The sequence below is a fragment of the Lagopus leucura genome, unplaced genomic scaffold (assembly GCF_019238085.1).
Source record: "Lagopus leucura isolate 7727_CA_CO unplaced genomic scaffold, USGS_WTPT01 Super-Scaffold_100159, whole genome shotgun sequence".
Classification (NCBI taxonomy): Eukaryota; Metazoa; Chordata; class Aves; order Galliformes; family Phasianidae; genus Lagopus; species Lagopus leucura.
Window position 1 is genome coordinate 27,173,993 of NW_024962335.1, and position 21,559 is coordinate 27,195,551.

The following is a 21,559-nucleotide window of genomic DNA, read 5'->3' on the forward strand; positions in this document are numbered from 1 at the left end:
CCTTAATATTGTTGTCTCTTATTCTAGAAATGGAAAGGAAACTGTAACCAAGTGTCAGAAATAAAAGCAAAGAGCAGTGCAGTATAACTCTGATAACAGTACTGAAGGCTATCCAAAGGTCAGCATTATTAAGTAGTCTACAGTTGTCCATGGCAAGTAAAAGAACGGGCGAGATTATTGTCATGGCAGTGCAGAGTACAAAAGCTGCAAGGAATGGCATGTTTTGGTGTAATGTCTAGGCAAATAGTAGTCATTGTTCACATGCTGTAAAGTGGACTTCTCTTTTATCTATAATTACTCTTAGGGATAAATTGCAATCCACAAATAACAGCATGATCAAATAAAATACTTTCAGGAACCCGGTACGGGATTCCTTGAACTAGAGCTGCAAGCAGGCAAAGGGCTGATCCAAAGTACACATAGCTCCAGTACACTTTCAGGTTGGCTTTGCCTGTGTTGTCAGTAGCACTGATGATATAAATCTGAACATTCTTCAAAGCACTACTGTTTCTTGAACACCCAGTTTGTTCAATACACCTAATTCATGATATTTTCTCCTTCTGTATGTCCTTGGCCGGCTCTATCAGTCTTAGATGAATGGACATCAGCCACAGACTAGGGAAATAAAACATCTTATTCAAATACATTTTAGCTATTAGTAATCAGGAACACCTCTGAAGTCAGGATGCCCCATTTTTAAACATCAGGGAGGCATGAATGACTTGAATTTATGAACTGAATAAGCTTGGGAAACCAGGTATTTCACAAAAGGGTGCACAAATAGAACACACTTGCACATTTTCTTCCCAATTAATTTTTGACCACTGTAGATAAACATGTATTTTGGGACCTTTAACAGAGGGCAGAACTGGGAGGAGACAAGATTAAAACTGCTTAGACCATAGTTTGTGTTAGAAGTTAATGATTCCTCTACCAAGTACCAACACAGCCCTGCTTAAGGAGAGAATATTCTTGCTTTTGAGCATTTGTATGGTAGTATAACTTCTCTTGTTGTGGATACAGCACCTAGGTAGGAACCGCTTTAATATTATTTTTGTTTGTTTTAACCTCAAAATGTCCTTTAGTGTTTGTAGCTAATGAACATTACCTGTGTGGTTCTGTCTCTGTTTCCTTTGAACAACTACACTGCTAACATTCATGTTGTAAATATTAACATTTTTAGTGATGATGTTAGAGTTTCTATGTGTCTTTCTGAAAAGTAAACCTCATATATCATGAACAATGCAAGCAGCTTTAGGCCTGCATGCCACTATGATGTTCATTTGTCGTATTACCTTGACTTGGAAGGTATTATTATGAAACCGTAATGTTTTATGAATCAACAAGGTGATTGGATTAGCACTGCAGTTAGTGTAAATCAATATACTTCCATAAGCTATTTGATGAAATCTTGATAGTATTATTTTTAATATTGTTTGACTGATCTTTCCCTTCTGCAAATGCAAAGTCTCAAGCTAGTACTACAGCAGAATGGCTTGTGCAAGTGAAGTTTAATAGTTTTAGAGAAGTCGTATAACTGAATGAATATATTTGATGCTGAAGGCTTCATACTTATCCTCTGCTTGTAACCAGCTCCTTTATTAATTAAAGATGGGGGGAAAAAAAGAGCACTAGGTAAATCTAGAACACGAACTTCATCAATACTTGAAACTGTTAGGCTCAACAGCTAATTTATGTTGATATCAATAACAAATTAATCTTTTACGTATGTTTTTTTTCTTATCTTCTTGTGGCATGGCATTTTCCCAGCCCTACTCTTTCCATGTAGGTCAAGGTCAACTGAGGACAGCAGGAGATGTTGCCAGCATCTCCAACTGCTGATTTTTGCACACAGCTCACTCTGACATTTCTCCAGCACAAACTGTGCCATCTTTTTACTTCCTTCCCATGCTCCCGCTCTTCTCCAGCAAAAGCAGCACCTTTTCCAGTAGTATCTTTGCAAAGTAGTGATGAGCCATTCTCCACTGATGGGAGCTGGTCATCCTTGTTCTTGCCTGAGAGACCTTCCCTGGATCTCTAGAGGAACTAGCAACCATCACCGAGCTGTCTTCGTACTTTTCTGTGTGCATCAGGCAGCTTTTGCAACCAGAAGCTGAATTTTACTTTATTTTTCTTTTCTTTATCATACTTGATATTGCCTAATACTCTAACATTTACATGTGGTTGCCTTTTTTTAAACTATTTACCTCTACACTTTTAACCCTCCCTTTGATATTTAATGCTTTTACTTCAGTCTGTCCTCCATTCCCATTCCTTCATAACCTCTCACTGAAACATGTACCAGAGTGGGCTGATAATGTCTGGATATACTCAGTTACGTTTCTAGATATCTAGTTGCCTTTGTCTTTTCTCTATTTTATCTCATATTTCTACCCTTATGTTTCTCCATCTTCAGTCCTTCTCTCTTCATATACAGATTCTAAATTATGTTGAACCTTCAATCTCTCTAAAAAATCCTACTTCCATAGCCTGTTACCATCAATGATTTTTTCCAGCATCTAACTGTAGTCCTTTGCCTGTCTTTATGAGAGAGAGAAGCTAATATCTTCACATTACACAGAAACAGCTACATTTCAGAGGACAAGGTGCTCATAAGTATTTGCCTACACCTCAAGCACTAAGAATTTTATTTCACAGTCATTTCTGCTGGTAGCTCTGCAGGCATGAGGAGACCCTTTCCTCTGCTTCTTGATCCTATCTTTCTGAGGAGCCAAGGAGCAGGGTAACTTTTGAGGTTTATTTGTGGATCTGTGTTCTGACCCAGACTTACAGCACAGCCATAGAAGCGGAGGTATTTGCACGAGTCAAGAGTGTGGGATGCAGTGGGAAAGGAAAGGTATTGTTTATGTCAGCGTTAGTACCTAAGGATATGCTCATAAACTTAAGCGAAGAAAACTCTTTGTGTGTACTTGTTTTAAATTTCCTTACATCTTAAACCTACTCCATTTAAATGGAAGGAAATATTCTTCATCGTCAAACGTTAGAAAAACACCTACCCTTTAAATGCTCTGGAAAGTTTTGCTCTGCTGTGCAGACTGTAGCAGAGCAACTTGCAAATGCAGATGGACATTTTCCAACACCGAAAAAGTCCATCCAACTTTTTTTCAGCTCCATTCAACCATAGAAAACCTCTCTTTGTATGAGTTTCCTTCCCTCTCTATCATTCTCACTCTTTTCTGAAATGAGGAGGGTACTGTGAAAGGTGAAATAAATCAGATCCAGTCAGCTATGATTTGGGGTCATTATTGCCGTTACTCTTCTCTCCTCTGAGTGTCAAAATCTGCAGATTTGAAGAAGGCTCTCTTTCAAGCATTTTCTTTTTTCCCACGAGGCTCTTCAGTGTCATCTGGATCTTTCTTCAGAAATCTTTTCTGTTTGTGGTTGGAGATGCACAAACGGGCAAGTGCTTTCCTTCTTTAAATAATTTTGCAAATAGATATGTAGAGCTCCCTTATAGCATTTCACTGAAGCATTCTCTATTTGCTTACAACTCTCAAATATTAAAAAAAAAAAAAGAAAAAAGAAAAAAAAAAGAGGAGAGAGAATAGTGAAGTATGTAGTATTCATTGCAATAAAACCAAATTCAACTTAATTGTGCAACAAATCTTTCAACATTAAACAAAACATAATAATTCACAGGAGAAAATAATTTGTCCTCTTTGAGTATAAGGTGTGCTCTTCCCAGTGGAACTGGTGCAGTTTTCCTGAATTCCTGATTTGCAAAGGATTTGAAGCATCAGTGAATATAGCTAGAACCCTGCAGAAAGAAGGGGACTAAGGAGACCCTGTATAGTGTTGCAAGAAGTAAAAACATACAAACTCCCTAAACGAGGTCAGATGGATAAAGTAACCAATTATTTGTTGCCAGAAATTGTTGCCAGCAAATTGGTGCAAAAGGACTGGTTGAATGTCAGAGTGTTATTACACAAGACTTCCCAAAATGCTGATTAAGTCTTAAGCAACATGGCCCACAGTGCAGAGCTTCCCTGGTACTCCCCATGTTTTGGTACTGATGTCATACTGACCCCTCTAGTTTACTTTTTCTCTTATTCCTTCACAGAAATAGTCATTTTAGTATTAAAAGTCACTTTAGACATAGAAAACCCCCATGTTGGTGAGGGCTGTGTGAAGAAATATTTCATCTAAAAAAAAAATATAAGATATCCAAACAAATAATTCAGAATTCAAATACCTAAGCCATTAAACCAAAATATTTCCAATGGAAAATTCAGTTTCATCATCTCAGTGCTTTCCCATGACTACTGTTTCATTGGAGATATTCTCAGACAACTCTATTTTGGCATGTGTATTTTTATATCTGTTATCATTTTCTCTTGGGTTCAGATCACTCAGCAGAGAAGTCAACCATGACAGCAGAAACTGAATCCAGCAATGTCAATGACTCAAGCCAGGAAGCAGAACCTTCCCAGCTTTTGGACAATGAAACAAGTGAAAATCTAGCAGTCAAAAAGAAGGCCTCCTGTTGCACAGGCTTGAAGGTTTGGTGCTTACTAATATCACTACAAATTACCACTGTTGTATGTTAAGGAATGCTGTTCAAGGTCTGACATTATGGAGTACCTCCTTTTTCCCAGTATCACTTCTGGATCTGAATACACACCAGGAGCACAGGGGAGGGCTGGATCTTATCTCTGTCCTAACAAAAATAAGTGCAGACCTAACATATTTACTCTCAAGTTATTCACAGTTAGGTCCTCATTTTTGTTACTGAACAGAGGTAGCAGTCTCAAATGGAGGACATGAGGCATCCTAAAATTGGTGGTTATTATACACTGATGTTCTGGAGCTTGCTGTCAACACTCATTTTTAGGGCCGAAATGGAGTGCGCAGGAAGAATAGGTTGAACAGAGCCAGTGAACCAAAGAGAATTTTGCTTTCATATTAAAGCCTTTAGTATTTATTGCTTCTGGCTGAGGTGTGAATATTACCTGGGCAAGTTTTCTTGTGATACCAATGTGTTTAGATTTATATTTTGACTAGTTCTTCAGCCAGCTTTATCTCGGATTAAATTCTGCAGACTCTGTGGAGCTATAACACATTCATCTCTATAAAAAGTTCTGTAAAATGAAAGATTAATGAAAAAAAAAAATAGGCAGTTGCAAGCTTTTTATACATCTGGAGTGATTTGGACAGAGTATCAGGTGAAGTTTCTTATATTTTTTATTTTATCTGACTCAGAGATACCACCCATATACACCACAGATATAGAATCTGAGCTCTCTGGAAGACTCACAGGACAGACTTCACTATTATATGCACAGGCAATGCTGCAAGCCTGTGGATCTATGTCTGTATGTTCCTGTGAATGACTTTATGGCAATTAGCCTTCAGTGAACACAACCTTTTGGTGGTACAAGACAAACTGTTCTTCAACCTCTTCTTCTTGTCAAACATTTTATGCTTACATGGGGACTGCACTTTCAAACTTTTAATATCTAGGTCATTGTCTGTGTGTTCATGCTTATCAGCAGTTCATGATTTTAGCCAAAACATCCAGGAGAGCACTGCTTTCAGTGCAAGGCAAAAAAGGTGATTCTTGCAGACCTTTTTCTTTTTCCAGTTGAGCTCAGGAGATCTAAAACACCAGGACAAAGTCTGTGCTTGTGAGATTTTATCTTCATTCCTAGACCAAAAGACAATAAATACACCTATTTTCAAACATGTCATTGACTGCATTTCTTACATTGGATAGAACTGCAAAGTCTAAGCCTATATTTGCTTTTGTTTACTTTACTTGTGTTGTATTGGAACTTTTACCCACTGAGCAGTAAGTCTATTTGTTTTTAGATTATGTTGAAATAGTTGGACAATCTTTAAACAAACTTAGTTTAACTTCTTATCAAATACATTTTAATTTGCAAAAGACAAAATGTGTGTTAGTGGAAGCAACTATAAAAATTAAAAAGAATGTCAAGCTTTTTGTTGTCAGATATTTGATATACAAGTGACACTGACAAAATGCACACATCTCAATACATTTTAGACAGTGATGAACAAATCAGCCTGTGCTATTTCCAGAGACGTCACAGAATCTTGTGCAAAGACTTTATTTTGGTTTCATGGCTACCTATATGTTTGAGTTAGAAACAGTTATGAACTGGCATAAAATAAGTGTCATGAGACCCAAACAGAAAACAATTGGAGCTGAGATTAATTGTAGGTGAGATTAATTTCATTAAATCAGTGTTGACGATGTGCATATGCGACAAAATCTACATTTCCACAACATCTAGAAATCTCACTATTTTTACTGCCCAACATGGGCCTCAGCTGTAACCACAGGATGTCAGCAAGGCAAGCAGTCCCCAGTTTTTTCACTGCCAAATTTAAATTCTACAGCCCTCAGGATTTCTGCTTTGGGCCACCTCTGGCTTACAACACAGGTCAGATCAGGCTTTCTGGTCACTAAGATGGCTGTTGCAACCCTAAATTTACATTCAGTGTAAAGCAAGTGGGAGCTTTCAGTGCAACACCTAGCATCAGCCCTTTCCAGCAGGGAAAAGCTGAGTGGTGAGCAAACATCAGTGGCACCACTCTCATAACCAGAGTACAGAAAATTCAAACACAGTGTTGTCAGTGTAATTTGAGTAACAAGCATACACCATGATGATTGCTCCACATAGTTTCAAAAATATTTTGATTTCTATGTGACATCTTCCCTTGCCTCTACCTCCAATTTTCTATCTCAATCTTCCCTCAGGTGTTTCTTGCTGCTTTATCATTCAGCTACTTCAGTAAAGCTTTGTCTGGTACAATTATGAAAAGTTCCATCACACAAATTGAACGAAGATTTGACCTTCCATCCTCTACTGTTGGTTTCATCGATGGAAGCTTCGAGATGGGTAATACTACTCCATAATATGCAGAAAACTGTTCAGAGAAATATGAGACAAGGCATCTAGTATTAATTTTGTTCATTATTTTCCAGGTAATTTGCTGGTGATTGCATTTGTAAGCTACTTTGGAGCTAAACTTCATAGGCCCAAAGTAATTGCTGTTGGATGCTTTATTATGGCTTTGGGAAGTGTTTTAACAGCAATGCCTCATTTCTTCATGGGATAGTAAGTACAGATCAAGACTGATTAGAGTAACATAGCATTGGACTTGAGGGAACTAGAGACTTGTGTAAGATGGTGTATTTGTGAAACAGATTGCGCTCTCCTTACAGAAGCAGCTTTCAGCTTCAGAGCCAGCAGATGTCCTGGTGCTCATAGAAATGGTCCTGGCTCATTTTCTGTTCCAAATCACAGAATCACAGAGTCATAGGTCTTGCAAGGGACCTCTTGCAAGGGAGATCATTTAGTCCAATCTTCTGCTGAAGCAGATTCTTTTGAGTAGGTTGCACAGGAAGGTGTCTGGGCTGGTTCTGAGTATCTCCAGAGAAAGAGACTCGACAGCCTCTCTGGACAGCCTGTTTCAGTGCTCTGTCGCCTTAAAGTTAAGAAGTTTTTCCTCTTGTTCAGATTGAACCTTCTGTCTTCTGGCTTGTGCCTTGTTCTGACAATCGGCACCAACAAAAAGAGCGTGGTCCCATCCTCTTCACACTCACCAATTATTGTTGACAAGATCCTCTCATAGTCTTCTCCAGTCTGAACAGTCTCAGGTTTCTCAGCCTTTCCTCAGAAGGAAGAAGCTCCAGGCCCCTCATCATTTTTGTAGCCCTCCACTGGACTCTCTCTAAAGATTCCCTATCTTTTTTGAAATGAGTTTCCCAGAACTGGACACAGTTCTCCTCACCTGGCCTCACCAAGGCAGAGTATAGGTGGAAAATTACCTGCCTTGACGCTCTTTTTAATGCATCCCAGGATACCACAGGTCTTCTTGACCACAAGGGTGCAGTGCTGGCTCATGATTAACCTACTGTCGTGCAGGACACACTTTCTTTACAGAGCTCTTCTCCAGCAGGTCAGCCCCTAACCTGTACTGATGCATATGTTTTTCCTTCCAAGGTGTAGGACCCTACACGTCCTCGTTGAACCTAACCAGGTTCCTCTTCACTCAGCTCTCCAGCCTGTCCAGATCTTCCTGAATGGCAACACAGCCTTCAGGTGTGTCAGCCATTCTTCCCCGCTCCATATCATCAGCAAACTTGCTGAGAGTGGGCTCTTTATCTTCATCTAGGTCACTGATGAAGATAAATGAACGGGGCCACACCCAGTACCAACTCCTGTGTAACATCACTAATTCCAGGCCTCCAACTAGATGCTGCACCACTGATCACAACTCTCTGAGCCCTATCTGTTGGCCAGTCCTCAGGCTACCTCACTGTCTACTCTTCTTAAGCTTCATTACAAGGAAGCTGAGGGTGACAAAAGCTTTTCTGAAGTCATTGTAGACAACATATACTGCCCAACCACTCATGGCTACCTGATCAATCATGCATGCTGTCTCCTTTTGATAATTTCCTTTTCTTCCATGTGCTCACAGATGAATTTCAGAATAAGCTTTTATGTCACTTCCTCAGGGACAGAGATTGACTGGCCAGTGGTTTCCTTGCTCCTCCTTCTTGACCTTTCTGAAGACTGGAGTGACACTGGATTTCCTCCAGTGCTCAAGCACCTCTCCCATTCTCCATGACATTTCATAGATGATAGAGAGCAGTTTGGCAGTCACATCTGTCAGCTCCCTCAGTACTCATAGGTACACCATTGGGTCCCATGGATTTGTGTGCATTAAGTTCACTAGAGGATCTCTGACCAGATCCTCCTTGAGCAAGGGGAAGTCTTCCTTTCACCAGACTCTCCTAATTCCAAAGTCTGGGATTTCTGAGGGGCAGCCTTACCAGTAAAGACTGATGCAAAAAAGGCAAGGCATTCGGTAACTCCATCTTCTCAGTGTCTCCCATTATCAGTGCACCCATCTCATTTAGCAGTGGGCCCACATTTTCCCTAGTCTTCCTTTTGCTTGTGATACAATTAAAGAAGTCCTTCCTGTATTCCTTGACCTCCCTCACCAGATTTAATTCCTAGCGGGCCTTTCTTGTTGCATCCTTGCATGTCCATGTTCATGTCTGCTAAAACTAATGTCTCTTCATCTTCTCTAGGTTCAGAGGAACTTAAATAATATATATTTTTATGATGGTAGATCTTGCACTAGCATCAGACTTGTATTTTCCACTGCTTAAGTGAAGCTGAGCAATTAGCTTATATGCACTGGGAAACTCATAAAGTGTCTCATGGATCACAGCCTGAACTTTTGTGAGGAAACTATTCTGCACTTTTTCCTATGATGAATACTCTTTGTTTCAACATGAAAAATAAGCCTTCCTAATCAAATAGAGCCAGCCTAGTTCCTAGAAGCAGACTATGTGCTTTACTGTGTTGTTCCGCAGAAGCTCATTGCACATGCTCCTCAGCAAGGCTGATATCTGCCTTCCTTGCTTCTTCCCTATCCTCACGGAAATTTTTATCCAAGATAGAAAGGGAGATTTGGACTCCAGAGATTGTTCTTTTTCTCCCTGATAATATGGTCAGCATAGGGATCTATCTTGGACCAGACCCTAAATGTTCGGTCCTGCCTGAATTACTTTCAGAAGTAATTTCCAGCTTAAAATGTTAAATCTTCCAGATGAGTATTTCTAACTTTTATTTGCTGTTCCCTTCTGATATTACATATTTTTATTACAACAATTTATTACAAAAATATAATGTAATTGTATTTATTGCATATTTTTAAAATATACTTAAGTAAACTTTCTCCTTATTCCTTCAGTAGCATTTTGCTTTGATACATAAACAAAAATACCTTTAAGGAAATAGCATTCAAGCGATTCCTTGCCTACTGTACTAGCATTTCTATACTGAGCCTTGCTTCTAAAGCTACTGTTAAATGTTTTCAGTTATAAGTATGAAACAGCATCAGACACAAGATCTTCAGCCAACTCCACCTCAAGCATAAACCCCTGCTCTCCACATCAAGATTTGAATAAAACCTTTTTGGACACCTCCCAGTCTGGTAAGGAACTGTACGTGTAAATATAAATATAGGAGTTAGTTTTTGCTTTGGTTAAATGTGGAGTAAATAATTGTCCAGTGCAAGATGCGCAGTTAGGTTTCTAACTTCAATCTCTACCTTCCTGAGAACATTACAAATACTTCAGTGCACTTTGTGCATTTTGTCTGGAGAAGAAACATCCAGAAAATATTAGGACCCAGATCAGAGTTTTCCTATGTTCACATTCCAGTTTTCTATAAAATGACCCTAACTCTGAAAGAGATGCTGAGTCTGTTTGCAAAGAGATTTCTGAAGGGTTTCAGTTACTCAGGTTTGGAGGAAGAGATGGCAAGAGAGAAAGAGAAGTTGTACAGAGTCAACTGGAAGTAAGTTGAGATTTCTCTGATCTTACAACATGGAATACAGATGTTATACGAGTTGCTTTGCATGGGAAATGGGTAAAGAGAGAGTCAAACTGTACACACCAACCATCTCAAACTTTTTATTTTATCTTCCAGATAACATACTAATGATAATATCAGCCTGCCTTTTTTTTTTTTCCACATGGACTTTTTTTTCTGACAGGTGATACTTACCTGTACCTTTAGGAATCAAATACTGTGAAGGTGGAGGAATGTGATTTATAAAGATTATTAAAAGATGTAAGGAGGTTGACAGCCTCTCATTGATCTTCTTTAAGGAGAATGCTGTTCAAACCTTAAATACTAACATATAACCATGTGCTGAACTTCCTGTGATTTGTCACTATATTTCCCCTTAAACTATTCTATAATGAAAATCTAACATCTCATTGTCTACAGCCTGTGAGAAAGAACCATCATCATATATGTGGATATATATCTTACTGGGAAACATGTTACGTGGAATTGGTGAGACTCCAATAACACCACTGGGCATCTCTTATCTTGATGATTTTGCTAAAGAAGAGAATGTTCCTGTATATGTAGGTAACGTCAACATAAAATAAACGGAGAGATTCTTAATGTAAGAAGTTGATTATCCTCTGCAGGAGAAAACATTCACCCATTAAAATGTACTATCATCTGCTTCATTATATTTTCAGCATGTTTGCACACAATAGGCATGTTCGGCCCAATGTTTGGTTTCCTGCTAGGCTCCTTATGGGCCAGACTCTACGTGGATGTTGGATTTGTGGATTTAGGTAAGCAAATAAGGCAAAGTGAAAGTAAGCTAAATACTAATTGTATTAACTTAATTCTATTTAATTTACCTTAATTATATCATTTTTATTAATTGTATTTTGTACTTTGTTATAATTTTATTAAATTACTAGAAGCTTTTGGGGGTGAAGGCTGAATTAGACAAGGAACATTTTAGAACCTAGATTTTAAGGATTAAAATACGTGTTTAATCTTAGAATTTAGTAACAAGAATGCTGAGAGACTAAAGAATTTTTTCTAAGTTAAGTTGCAATCTTAATGAGAAGATTCTGCTAGCACATTAATTTTACAGTTTTTGTTGATCATAAAATCATAGACTGACTTGGATTGGAAGGGACCTTAAAATCACATATTTCCAACTGGATGATCCCCCCCCCACAGCAGAGGATATGAGTTTTGATGCCTTCACTGCATAAAAGTTCTCTTATTTGGTGTTCATTGTTATTGCTGAAATTCAACCACTGTACAAATACAGGTATTTTAGCAAATTAAGTGTGGAAAGTTTCACCTTCTCAATTAACTCGGTTCTGTTTCATTTGATTATAGGAAAAATTGCTATCACTCCACAAGACTCTCGCTGGGTGGGTGCATGGTGGCTTGGTTTTTTAATAGGTGGAGTGATCAGTTTCCTAGCCGCTATTCCATTTTGCTTCCTGCCAAAGAGTCTGGAAAAGCCTGTGAAAGCCAATAAGGACAAAACTTCACCTGGTCTCCTGGAAAATATGGAAGCCACGAGGAAGACAATTCCTCCTGCGAAATCTAAGCCAATAAAGTGGTCAACAATGCTGAAAGGCAAGTGTTTTGTGTGTCAGGTAATTATGGAAAGCAAATTACTGTAAAAATGTGATACTTCTGCAGAATATTTTACCTCCCCCACACTTACATGAGTAAACGTACACTTACGTACAATTAAATGAGTAAATGAGTTAGCTATCCCCAGGAAAAGAGTTATCCAATAAGTATTATGAGAAGTCAAAGAGCTTCTTCAAGACTTTGGGCATTTATGATTACCTGTATGGCACCTACTTCAGAAATTCTGCAATAGGAATTGGAGTAGAGGAAACATCATTTCTGAATCAAGACCTAAAGAAAATATTAGAAGTTTCCTTTTACATTCTGGAAAACCAAATCATTTTTCTGGTCATCACAGAGCTTGTAAAGATTCTGAAGATCATTGCTGCCTGAGGAAAACACAGCAGGCTTGAATTCTGATTGTGCAGACCTTATACTAGGAAATGGGAGGAAAGGTGAAGGGAAGAGATGCTTTCTATCACCAAAGATTCCTCCTAAGTTCAGATCCCAATGGAAGATGTGCTTCCCTACAAAAGCACCAGTCACTTAGCCTTGAAACTTGTAAGCTGAAAGTAGCCTTTGCTGCATGGAGCCCTTTCGTCTTCACGTGCACAGAACTCAGGCCTTAACCTGCAATTCACTCTTCTGTTAAAGTTCTCTCCTCCTACCTTAACATCTAGAGTTTTCCAGTAGCCTGGTTTTGCTTTCAGGTACTCACTAGCAAATGAAGATCAGTATAATTTGCCCTTGGACAGTTAAAAGAAGGATTTTGCCCTAAATTTCATGGATTACTTACCTGTAATAATTTTACATAGCTTTAAAGCCAACTCATTTATCTCTTTCTTTCAGATTTCTATACCTCTCTGAAAAAATTATTGACTAATCGAATGTACGTTACATTTTTGTGTTGCTCACTGTTACAATTCACTAGCTTTATCGGCTACTTGACTTACAAGCCAAAGTACATGGAACAGCAGTATGGACAATCTGCATCTAAATCTAACTTTCTAATAGGTGAGTTGCACTGCAATGACAATTTAGTTTATAATGGTTGAACTGGGAGAAGTTCTGGCATCTTTTTCTGGGACTGATCTTTCCTGAACTCAATTATATGAAAGCAGCATATAAGCTAGTTTTAGTGTCTGTGGGGACAGAATAAATAATTATATTCTATTATTTATGTTTATGTTTAATTATGATTACAATACTACATTATGATATTTATATCATATAGTATTAATAGCATTATATTCTAGCAAGGGTACTCAAAATATGCAATTAATGGGGTCAGGGGAGTTTTAAATTCTCTAACATCTGATTGAGGGATACCTTGCTTGAAGAGAGGACAAATCACTGTCAGCTTGCTAGCCAAACATACAGTCTGTTTTGAGAACAGACTTCAAAATAGTATATGCAACCCAAAAATTAGGTTGGGTGGAAAGCCATCTACAGTCATACAACATACCACTGCCAGGGACATCAACTAAAGAATGGAGTTTGACTCTTAAACCCAGTGTGACTAACTTATTTTAACCTCTTTTTTATTTTATTCCTCTTCAATAATCTCTTTCAGGATTGACATCTTTACCACCTGTTGGAATTGGAATTTTCCTGGGAGGATTAATAATGAAAAAGTATAAAATGAGCATCATTGGAGCAACCAAGTTTGCATTTACCATGTCTTTTATTGCCTATTCCTTCACTCTCTTGCACTTTTTTGTTGGCTGTGAGAACCAGGTGGTAGCAGGAATTACAGCATCATATGATGGGTGAGTATAAAATGAAGAGAAGGTTTTTCTTTACGGCAGCAACAGTTCAAATACTGTACAAGGACATGAGATCTAAAAGACAAGCATGCTTTTGCAATGCTTAGAGGGAGCAAAAAATACCAAGCATCATTGTCATAGTTCTGCTGATCAGCAGCAGCACTGATAAAAGTTCAATAAGAATCACATTATCAAAATCACATCATTACTAATGCAGGAATTTTGGCTGCTGTGGGAGTGATGCTTGTGTTTCACGTTGTGCCATCTCTACATCAGAAATAATTTTCTTGCAAAGTTTATTCAGACCCAGTAAAAAGATGAAGAATGTGTACATTGTATGTTGGTAGCACATCCTGCATGGATTTAGAAAGGCTGCAGCACATCAGACTCTCAGCCTGCTCTTAAACAAAATGAAGCTTCAATCCCTATCGGAGACATTCTCTCCTGTCAAGACAGAACAAATATTCAAAAGTTAAAAGCTATTGTTAGTTCCCTGAGCAAACAAAGATACCAGAACAGGAGCTGTGCATTAGGAGGTGGCTTTCCAAGGCACCCAGAAAAACACTTGCATTTGGATTGGCATATGCTCCCAGAAGTCTAGTTTCTATGGGTGCGTTTTTGCCAACAGCTGAAGAAGTACCTGATAAGTCCCTAGGTACAGCTGACCTCTCAAACAGTTTCAGTTTTTTCTTTTCTTTATATGCCTGGGAGTTAAAATCAGTAGTAGCAAATTTTGTCCTAGCGTTATTAATAATCTAGCGGTCATTTTAATATCAGCATGAGTGAAATGAAATGTGAAGCAGAAAGATCAATATTTTAGACGTTCAAATATTGAAATGTAAGCCCTGGTCTTATGAGAACAAAGACACTGTCACACAGAAGGGACCACACTGATCTCAGTGCTGAATTAAAAGTTCTTACTCTTGTCTCAACTCCTAAGCAAACCCATTCCATATCATGAAAACGCCATATTTTCTGACTGCAATTCTGGCTGCAAATGTGCCACCAATGTGTGGGATCCTGTGTGTGGAAGCAATGGGCTGACATATGTTTCAGCATGTACAGCTGGATGCACGATTTCAGAGGGACATGGGAAGAACACGGTAAGAGCATGCTCAAGTTTCTGTAGCTTTTTAATAGCTTGCTTTCCATTTGCATCGGGGGTTTCAGTAGTATAATGTGTTTAGTAGAAAACAAAGTTACTGGGGAACTGCCACTAAGGTATTTATGCCATCTGGCTACAGAATTTTGTGGATTGAATGTAAGAGGGGAAAATAACAGTTCAAAATGTTTACCTGCTTTCTGAAGTTTATTTGTGGTCTGCCTTTTATAAACCATGATTTGGTTGCTCTGAAGTTTTTAGTCGATAGTTGAAGGGTGCTAACATATCACAGCATCCTCCATGATGCACATCCTTAAAGTGATAGCGGTTTAGTAGGCATGTCTAAGGGTCTATGAGACTGAGACTGTGGTCCAGCATAAAAGTCTTTCTCTGTAGAGGTTGAGGTTCATGGCCTGCAGTTCCCCTTATATTAGTAGATCCTCTTGCCTTCAAGTCCTATAAAAGATATTGCTTTTATGCTATCTGTACACCTGCTGCTGCTCTCAGGCAGTTTGCATAAGCTGCATCTTGACAAGCTGCTGCTTTTAGGTAACTTTGGTGGATCAGCTTGTGGATCAGCTTTAGAAGAGGGGGACCTGGGATCCAGGTGCCTTCCACAGAAAAAGCCATTAACAGGCAAAGATAACTAGCAACAAAAGGCACACCCCCCGAACCTCGCTTTTCCCCTCTAGCAGCCCTCCAGAGACATAAAGACAGGTTCAGAAGTTCTGCAGATATTCCATACATCTTCCAAAACTTGATGTTGTGTGCAATGCTGGAAGCATACTAGAATATCCCTTCCTAATCTGAGCGCAGTTTGTAGTAAAGAAGCTGCTGCCCACTGCCTCAAGGAGAGGCAAACAAGAAAATAGGCTTCAGACTCTGTCTGAAGGCAGGATTCTTCATTGCCTGAAAAATGTCCTACCTAATCTGTTTTGTGTCTTCCAGGTCTTCCATAACTGCAGCTGTCTTGAAACCAGCAGTTCATGGTCAGGAAATAGCTCTGTCACCTTGGGGCAATGTCCAAAAAGTGATAGTTGTTCAATGATGTTTATTTATTATACAGTAATACAAGTCATAAGTGGCTTTTGCTATGCACTGGGAGGCACTCCAGCATATTTGATTATGTACAGGTAAGTTAAACTGTGTAATGATGGCTCAGGCTTTATAGTGAGGTGATCAAAGTCACATATATATATTTTTTCTCTTTTCTTTGAGAGAAGGCAACTCTCTTGCAGTATAACATGATTTATCTAATGTGTTTTGTCATTCTGCTTATATCTGCAGCTGTTAATATCAAACCTTGCTTGGCCACTGCCAATAAGTTGGTTCTAGTGTGTCGCTTCCAAATACGACATAATGTTTTTTCTTATTACTAGCTTTCCAGGACACATCCTCTTTCCCTGCTTGGATATTTTGTCCATGTGGATTTAAAATAGCACGCATTTGTCAGGATTTCTGGATGTGGAGTCATCTGAGATATTGGGCTCTTCAGATGTTAGGGTATTCAGAACCTCTGATGGTTCAGTTTGAGGCTCAGATGCTCATGTCTGTTGAAGTATACCAGGTGCAGGCACACCAGAGTGCGCTTCAGAACAAAGTATACAAATTAGAATATACTTTTCAGTAACCTAAAAAGAATTTTCAATCAGTGGCAAATTTAGTGGAAGTCCTAAGGCCATTATGTCATCCTTAATGAGCATGGAAAACAAAGTGAATTCACCTCTGTGAAACATTTTTCTGAGGGCTGACCATATTAATATTTGTAAGGAGATATTAGAGACTGGATATATAATAAGATCAGTGAACAGTCTGGATGTTTGAAATGTGGTTCTCCATGAGACAGATGGGCATTGTATAGTTCAGGATGTGCTGTCATTTGTGTATAAAAAGGTGCTGCCTTAATGCTGCTGCTTGCAAAATTTTTGTCCTAGGACAATATGATATCTCCCATCAGGTAAAGAACATGTATGCCAGGGAACCAAGGCAGTTTAGAAATCTATTTCATTAACACTAGTTTAGACCATGACTGTTCCTTTAAAAATTCTTACTTAACTATACTTAGTGAATGGACTTCCCAGGAGATATGTGATAGAAAACAATAGATTAATTCCCCATTTTCATACCACATACTTTCATACTTTGTACCTTTTCAGCAGACATAGGAAGACATAGACTTCCATAGACATAGGAAGCACTCTCCTTCCAAAGCTTAGTTTTATGTCATTTTCTGAGTGTTTAGTTGGGTGAAATTAACAGCAATAGATGTGTCTAAACACTTGATAGGCAAATCCTTCTTACTCATTCATCTCTCTTTCAGATGCGTTCAGCCAGAGTTGAAATCTCTTGCAGTTGGTCTGCACACTCTTGTTATGAGAATGCTAGGTAAGAAACATGCTTCTGACTAACAAAGGTACCTGCTTGCTTGGCTTTAAATGACAAGAATGTAACAACCATCCATAAACCAGACGTATACTTGAAATACCTGAAAATCCTGGGTTGTTTCTGGAGGCCCAAAATACAGTGTAGAGTTCACTGAGAAGTCAGCTAATGCAATTTTGAAAAGCTCTGACTTGTTGATTAAATGATGTTGCACTTTGGGAGCCTGGCTTTTCAAAACAGGCAGAGTTTCTGAGCAAAATTAAAATACTGTCTTGGATTTCTAAATAATTCTGTAAAGTCTCGAACTTATCATTTGCCCGATGGCTAACTGAGACACAGTGATGCAAGATCAAAAAGAAATGCTCTTCATTCAACACTAATACAACTCTGCTCATAGCAGATTGTTTTCTTCACATTGAAACTTTGCTTTCCTGAGATGATTAAATTTCATTTCCCTATAAGCACAAGGCAACGCTTTTCTCTTGTTCCTTTTTTACTTGAGGTTGTTAATGAGACTGTTGATTAAGGTGCCTAGATGTGCAAGAAAGCATCTCTGTGTTTTCTTTCATTCTCTTTATCTACACAATAGGAAGAGTTTTTCATAAGTATAGAAAAATGTGTTGTGAAGAATCGAACTACATGGATTTGCTTTGATGCCTAAAAAATTGACAGCAACTTACAAATTTGGGCTGTAGTCTCTAGTCCTGATTGTGATGAGATCTTGGAGACAGTAAGGTGTACATACATTTTGTCCTTTTTTATTTTCCTTGTCAAACGCTGCTTGGGAAGAATTTCTCCATCACTCAGGACTAGCAAAGCCAATGGGATTCTTGAAGCTTTTCTGGCCATGAGGAAAGAAAAACATCACAAGAAAAGAACCTCCTCCTTTCTATAAAGCTTTTTTTTTTTTTTTTTTTTCCCACCTGTTTGAGAGAGTGTGCTCCTTCTACTGTATGAAGGTGAAGAGCTGTAGTCACTGATTCATGAAAGCCAACATTTCTCTTCAGTGACTTGGAGATCAAATCTGGCATATTCCCCTCTTCATTCTCTAAGGAACATCCCCAGAACAGCATTTCTCCCGTCATACCTTGGCCACAGCTTAATGATCATAATTTACAGGCCTTTATAGGCAACTTATTGAGTTCACACTGTCACAAGAAACCTAGGGTACAACAGGCTGAGAACATACCTGTTCCTACAAAATAATTTCTTATGTAAGAATGCAAGAAACCCACGTAGAAGCAAAAGTAATGTGAAACATGGTCCTATCTACACTGAAACCTGCATTTATCTGAACACTCACCTTTGATTCAGAAAGGGTAAAATTCTGTCTTGTGTCTGCCATCTTTTCCAATAAAGCATAAGCTCATATCTGTCCAAGTCATGCCAGGATTTTGGTTGTTCTACACTCATAAACATATTTGAAAAGCATATTCAGTACCTCTAGTCATGTATACCTGGTGCTGCCCCTCCAGATGGAAGGCACTATCAGCTGCTATCTGACAGAGATGAAAAGCCAGCACAGTTAATTTAAGCTGTATGTGGAAATGTGACCTCTGCATCTGTTCAGTGCTGCAGTCCAGCTCTCTTCTGCATCATCTTAGTATGCAGTGGATGCCATGCTCAAGAAACCATTATGATGGAAGAAGCAGCACGCATGCTAGAAGCCCAGCCAAATCTCCACCATCAGACCACATTCCCTAGGCTGACAAACCCTATGGCACAAAGAGGGTGTCCCAGCTTACAGTTATTCTGACATAGGGAAGGTCCTCAAAGTCCAACTCACATACTGCTGCTATTGCAGCAAATGATTTGCTTCTAAGAAAATATAATGATAACTTTAAAAAATGTCTTTTCCTGTGGTATCTTGAGACATTTTTGCTTATTCCCTTGCAGCTGGGATCCCTGCACCAGTTTATTTTGGGGCACTGATTGACAAAACATGCTTGAAATGGGCAAGCACGAAATGTGGGCAGCGAGGGGCTTGCAGGCTATACGACTCCATTGCATTCAGGTAAGGCAAAGTATAGCACCAGAAGTCCCAAGCATTTTGTCTATACAGACCCTCCTTGATTTGTCATATTGTAATATGTGAGGCCACTGATCAAACATAATGGTCTCAACTCAGATTTTGGTCATCCCAGAATTCCTGAAATTGAGAAATTTTAAGATAAAAAATCAAATTCTTGGCTCTTCACTCAGTTTTTACATTGTGCAAAAACCCTTCAATGTAAATGACAGGAACTTTTTAGAATGGAATATCTGTTCTAATATCCTTTGAGTCAAATTAAAAAAAAAACAAGGGTTGCATGATTTACCAGTGAAAGGGAAGGTAATCAAATTTCCTCTGTAACAACATTCATAAGCAAATAAAAATCCTTAAATTCTTTAACAGACGATTATAGTTGTCAAAATGTCTACCCTGTGATACCATTCACAAAGAGTGAGTTTCAGAATTGCCTTCCCCTGAGCTTCTATCTGATTTTTATACCTCTGTGAGCCTTGAAAGTCTTTAAAAGTGATTTTCTTTGACTTGAAGAAAAGACACTGCCTTTTATTCTCTATCTGACAGATATTTGTACCTTGGTTTATCAGCGGTGTTGAGAGCTTCTTCCTACTTGTTTGCGATCCTTTTCTTTATATTGATAAAGAGAAACTTTCAAAATAAGAACGCCAAGCTTGCAGAAAATGGAGGAAGAGAAGATGTTCCTATGAATAAAGAAGATAACTGCAAAAACAGTGAACATTTGGCAAGTTCTTCTGAGGCAGAAAAGGAATCGCATACTTAGAACGCCAGCGTAACATAAATCAGGACAGCTTCTTTTAAAAACAACTTTAATTATGTCATGAATAACTAACTAATAGCTTAGAAAGTTCAGAAAGGCAAAGGAATAGTAAACCTACGGTCAACAAAAAGGAAATCTTACAGTGAGGTATGACCTCACGTGTACTTGGCTACAAGTAACAGACCAAATAAATTACTTGAACCAAACCAAGTTCTCAAAAGGTAATGAAAAGTCTCCCGTGGTGTTCTCAGTAGAGCTAGTCAACAGTTTTTGAATGGGGTCAAAGATGAGTGCTGACAGAACAGCCACATCCCAGGGTCCCACCAAACGTGGGGATGACTCCACGTGCAGATGCGTGGAGTGGTGCTGGAATGGCAAGCAGCAGTCTACAACAGCATTCTGATTTCATCAAGTTCAATTGGAATTCAAAAGAAAAACAAGGCCCTTGAGCAAAATTCTTCCTTATCTAAGTGAGTCACTGCAACCCTTTGCCACTGCAAAACTGACAACAGCAGTATTTTTCCAATAAGCATTTTTCTCTTAGTTCAGCAGAAAAAAAATTATGCCATAGAGTAAATAATTATTTTTTTAAATCTCAGAAGTTGTGGCATTTTATTAAGAGCTTTTCTTTTTTGTTTTGTTTTTTAGTTGAGTATGAAACATAGGAACTATTTTGAGTTTTTGTAGTTCTGTTGTTTTCTAAGCAAAACTCAACACGTGTTCGTGGCTTTATTGCTATGCAGCAATATGTCCAGCAGAGGACACTCAAACAATAACAGAACACCTCTGACTACTGCATAGGGTGTCTCTGCCATGTTCAGGGTTTATCATTTTGGGAGACGTTCATCAACTGGTAGGCAAAACATTCAGCTGTATTCTCATGCACCTTAAAACTTTTTTCAGACCAAGACTTTAGCTCCTCTTTTCAAAATCACTTTTGTATGTCTCTTGGTTTGAGTTCATTATATTTGCATCCCTCAGAGCTCGGCAATTGTTACTACTTCAAATAAAAAGATGCATGCTTGTGTACCGTGTCACAGCAGTGATTCAGTTCTCTGGATGATACTTTAAAACAGACTCTTAATGTTCAGTGGGTGATGGTTAATATACATGTTAGCTAAAAAAGGCATATTGAGTGAAATGCTGAGCTGTTCTATGTTGTCTGTCATGTAGCAGCTAAAGGGAAAAGAAAGGGACTTTTGTTTATAAATTTCAGTGATACTTCATGGAGGCAATGATTCGCTGTCTAGCAGAACTGATGTGACTATTCACTTGGTCAAATTGCATTTGCAGATGTTTAATGCATCCAGGTCACAAGAATGACTTGTGGGACCCAGATGAGCAAACCACCTTATCCAGCTGTTGAAATTGGAAGTGAGTTTGGCAAGGTAAATTAATGCAACTGCTTAGTTTTGCTTTTCTTTCAGGTGCTTTGTCCAGATAATATTTTATTCACATGTCTTGCTGCATACATATTTTCCTGTGGCGACTACGGCCAAAGTTTTGGGTGAGACACTTTTAACCCCAAATCTGAAACCTTTGAAAACATATTAT

General features: G+C 38.6%; 1 protein-coding gene across 1 annotated transcript; it reads left to right on the forward strand.

Annotated features, from left to right (window-relative positions):
• Window positions 1-892: 892 nt before the first annotated feature.
• On the forward strand, window positions 893-20,225 carry LOC122190263 (solute carrier organic anion transporter family member 1C1-like). The gene is made up of 15 exons (XM_042890124.1): window positions 893-1,030; window positions 4,366-4,520; window positions 6,743-6,884; window positions 6,971-7,103; window positions 9,881-9,996; window positions 10,797-10,943; window positions 11,060-11,158; window positions 11,724-11,969; window positions 12,819-12,983; window positions 13,543-13,738; window positions 14,676-14,838; window positions 15,786-15,970; window positions 17,158-17,222; window positions 19,116-19,233; window positions 19,792-20,225. The coding sequence occupies exons 2-15, from the start codon at window positions 4,389-4,391 to the stop codon at window positions 20,006-20,008; spliced, it is 2,124 nt and encodes a 707-aa protein (XP_042746058.1). The 5' UTR covers window positions 893-1,030; window positions 4,366-4,388; the 3' UTR covers window positions 20,009-20,225.
• Window positions 20,226-21,559: the final 1,334 nt, after the last annotated feature.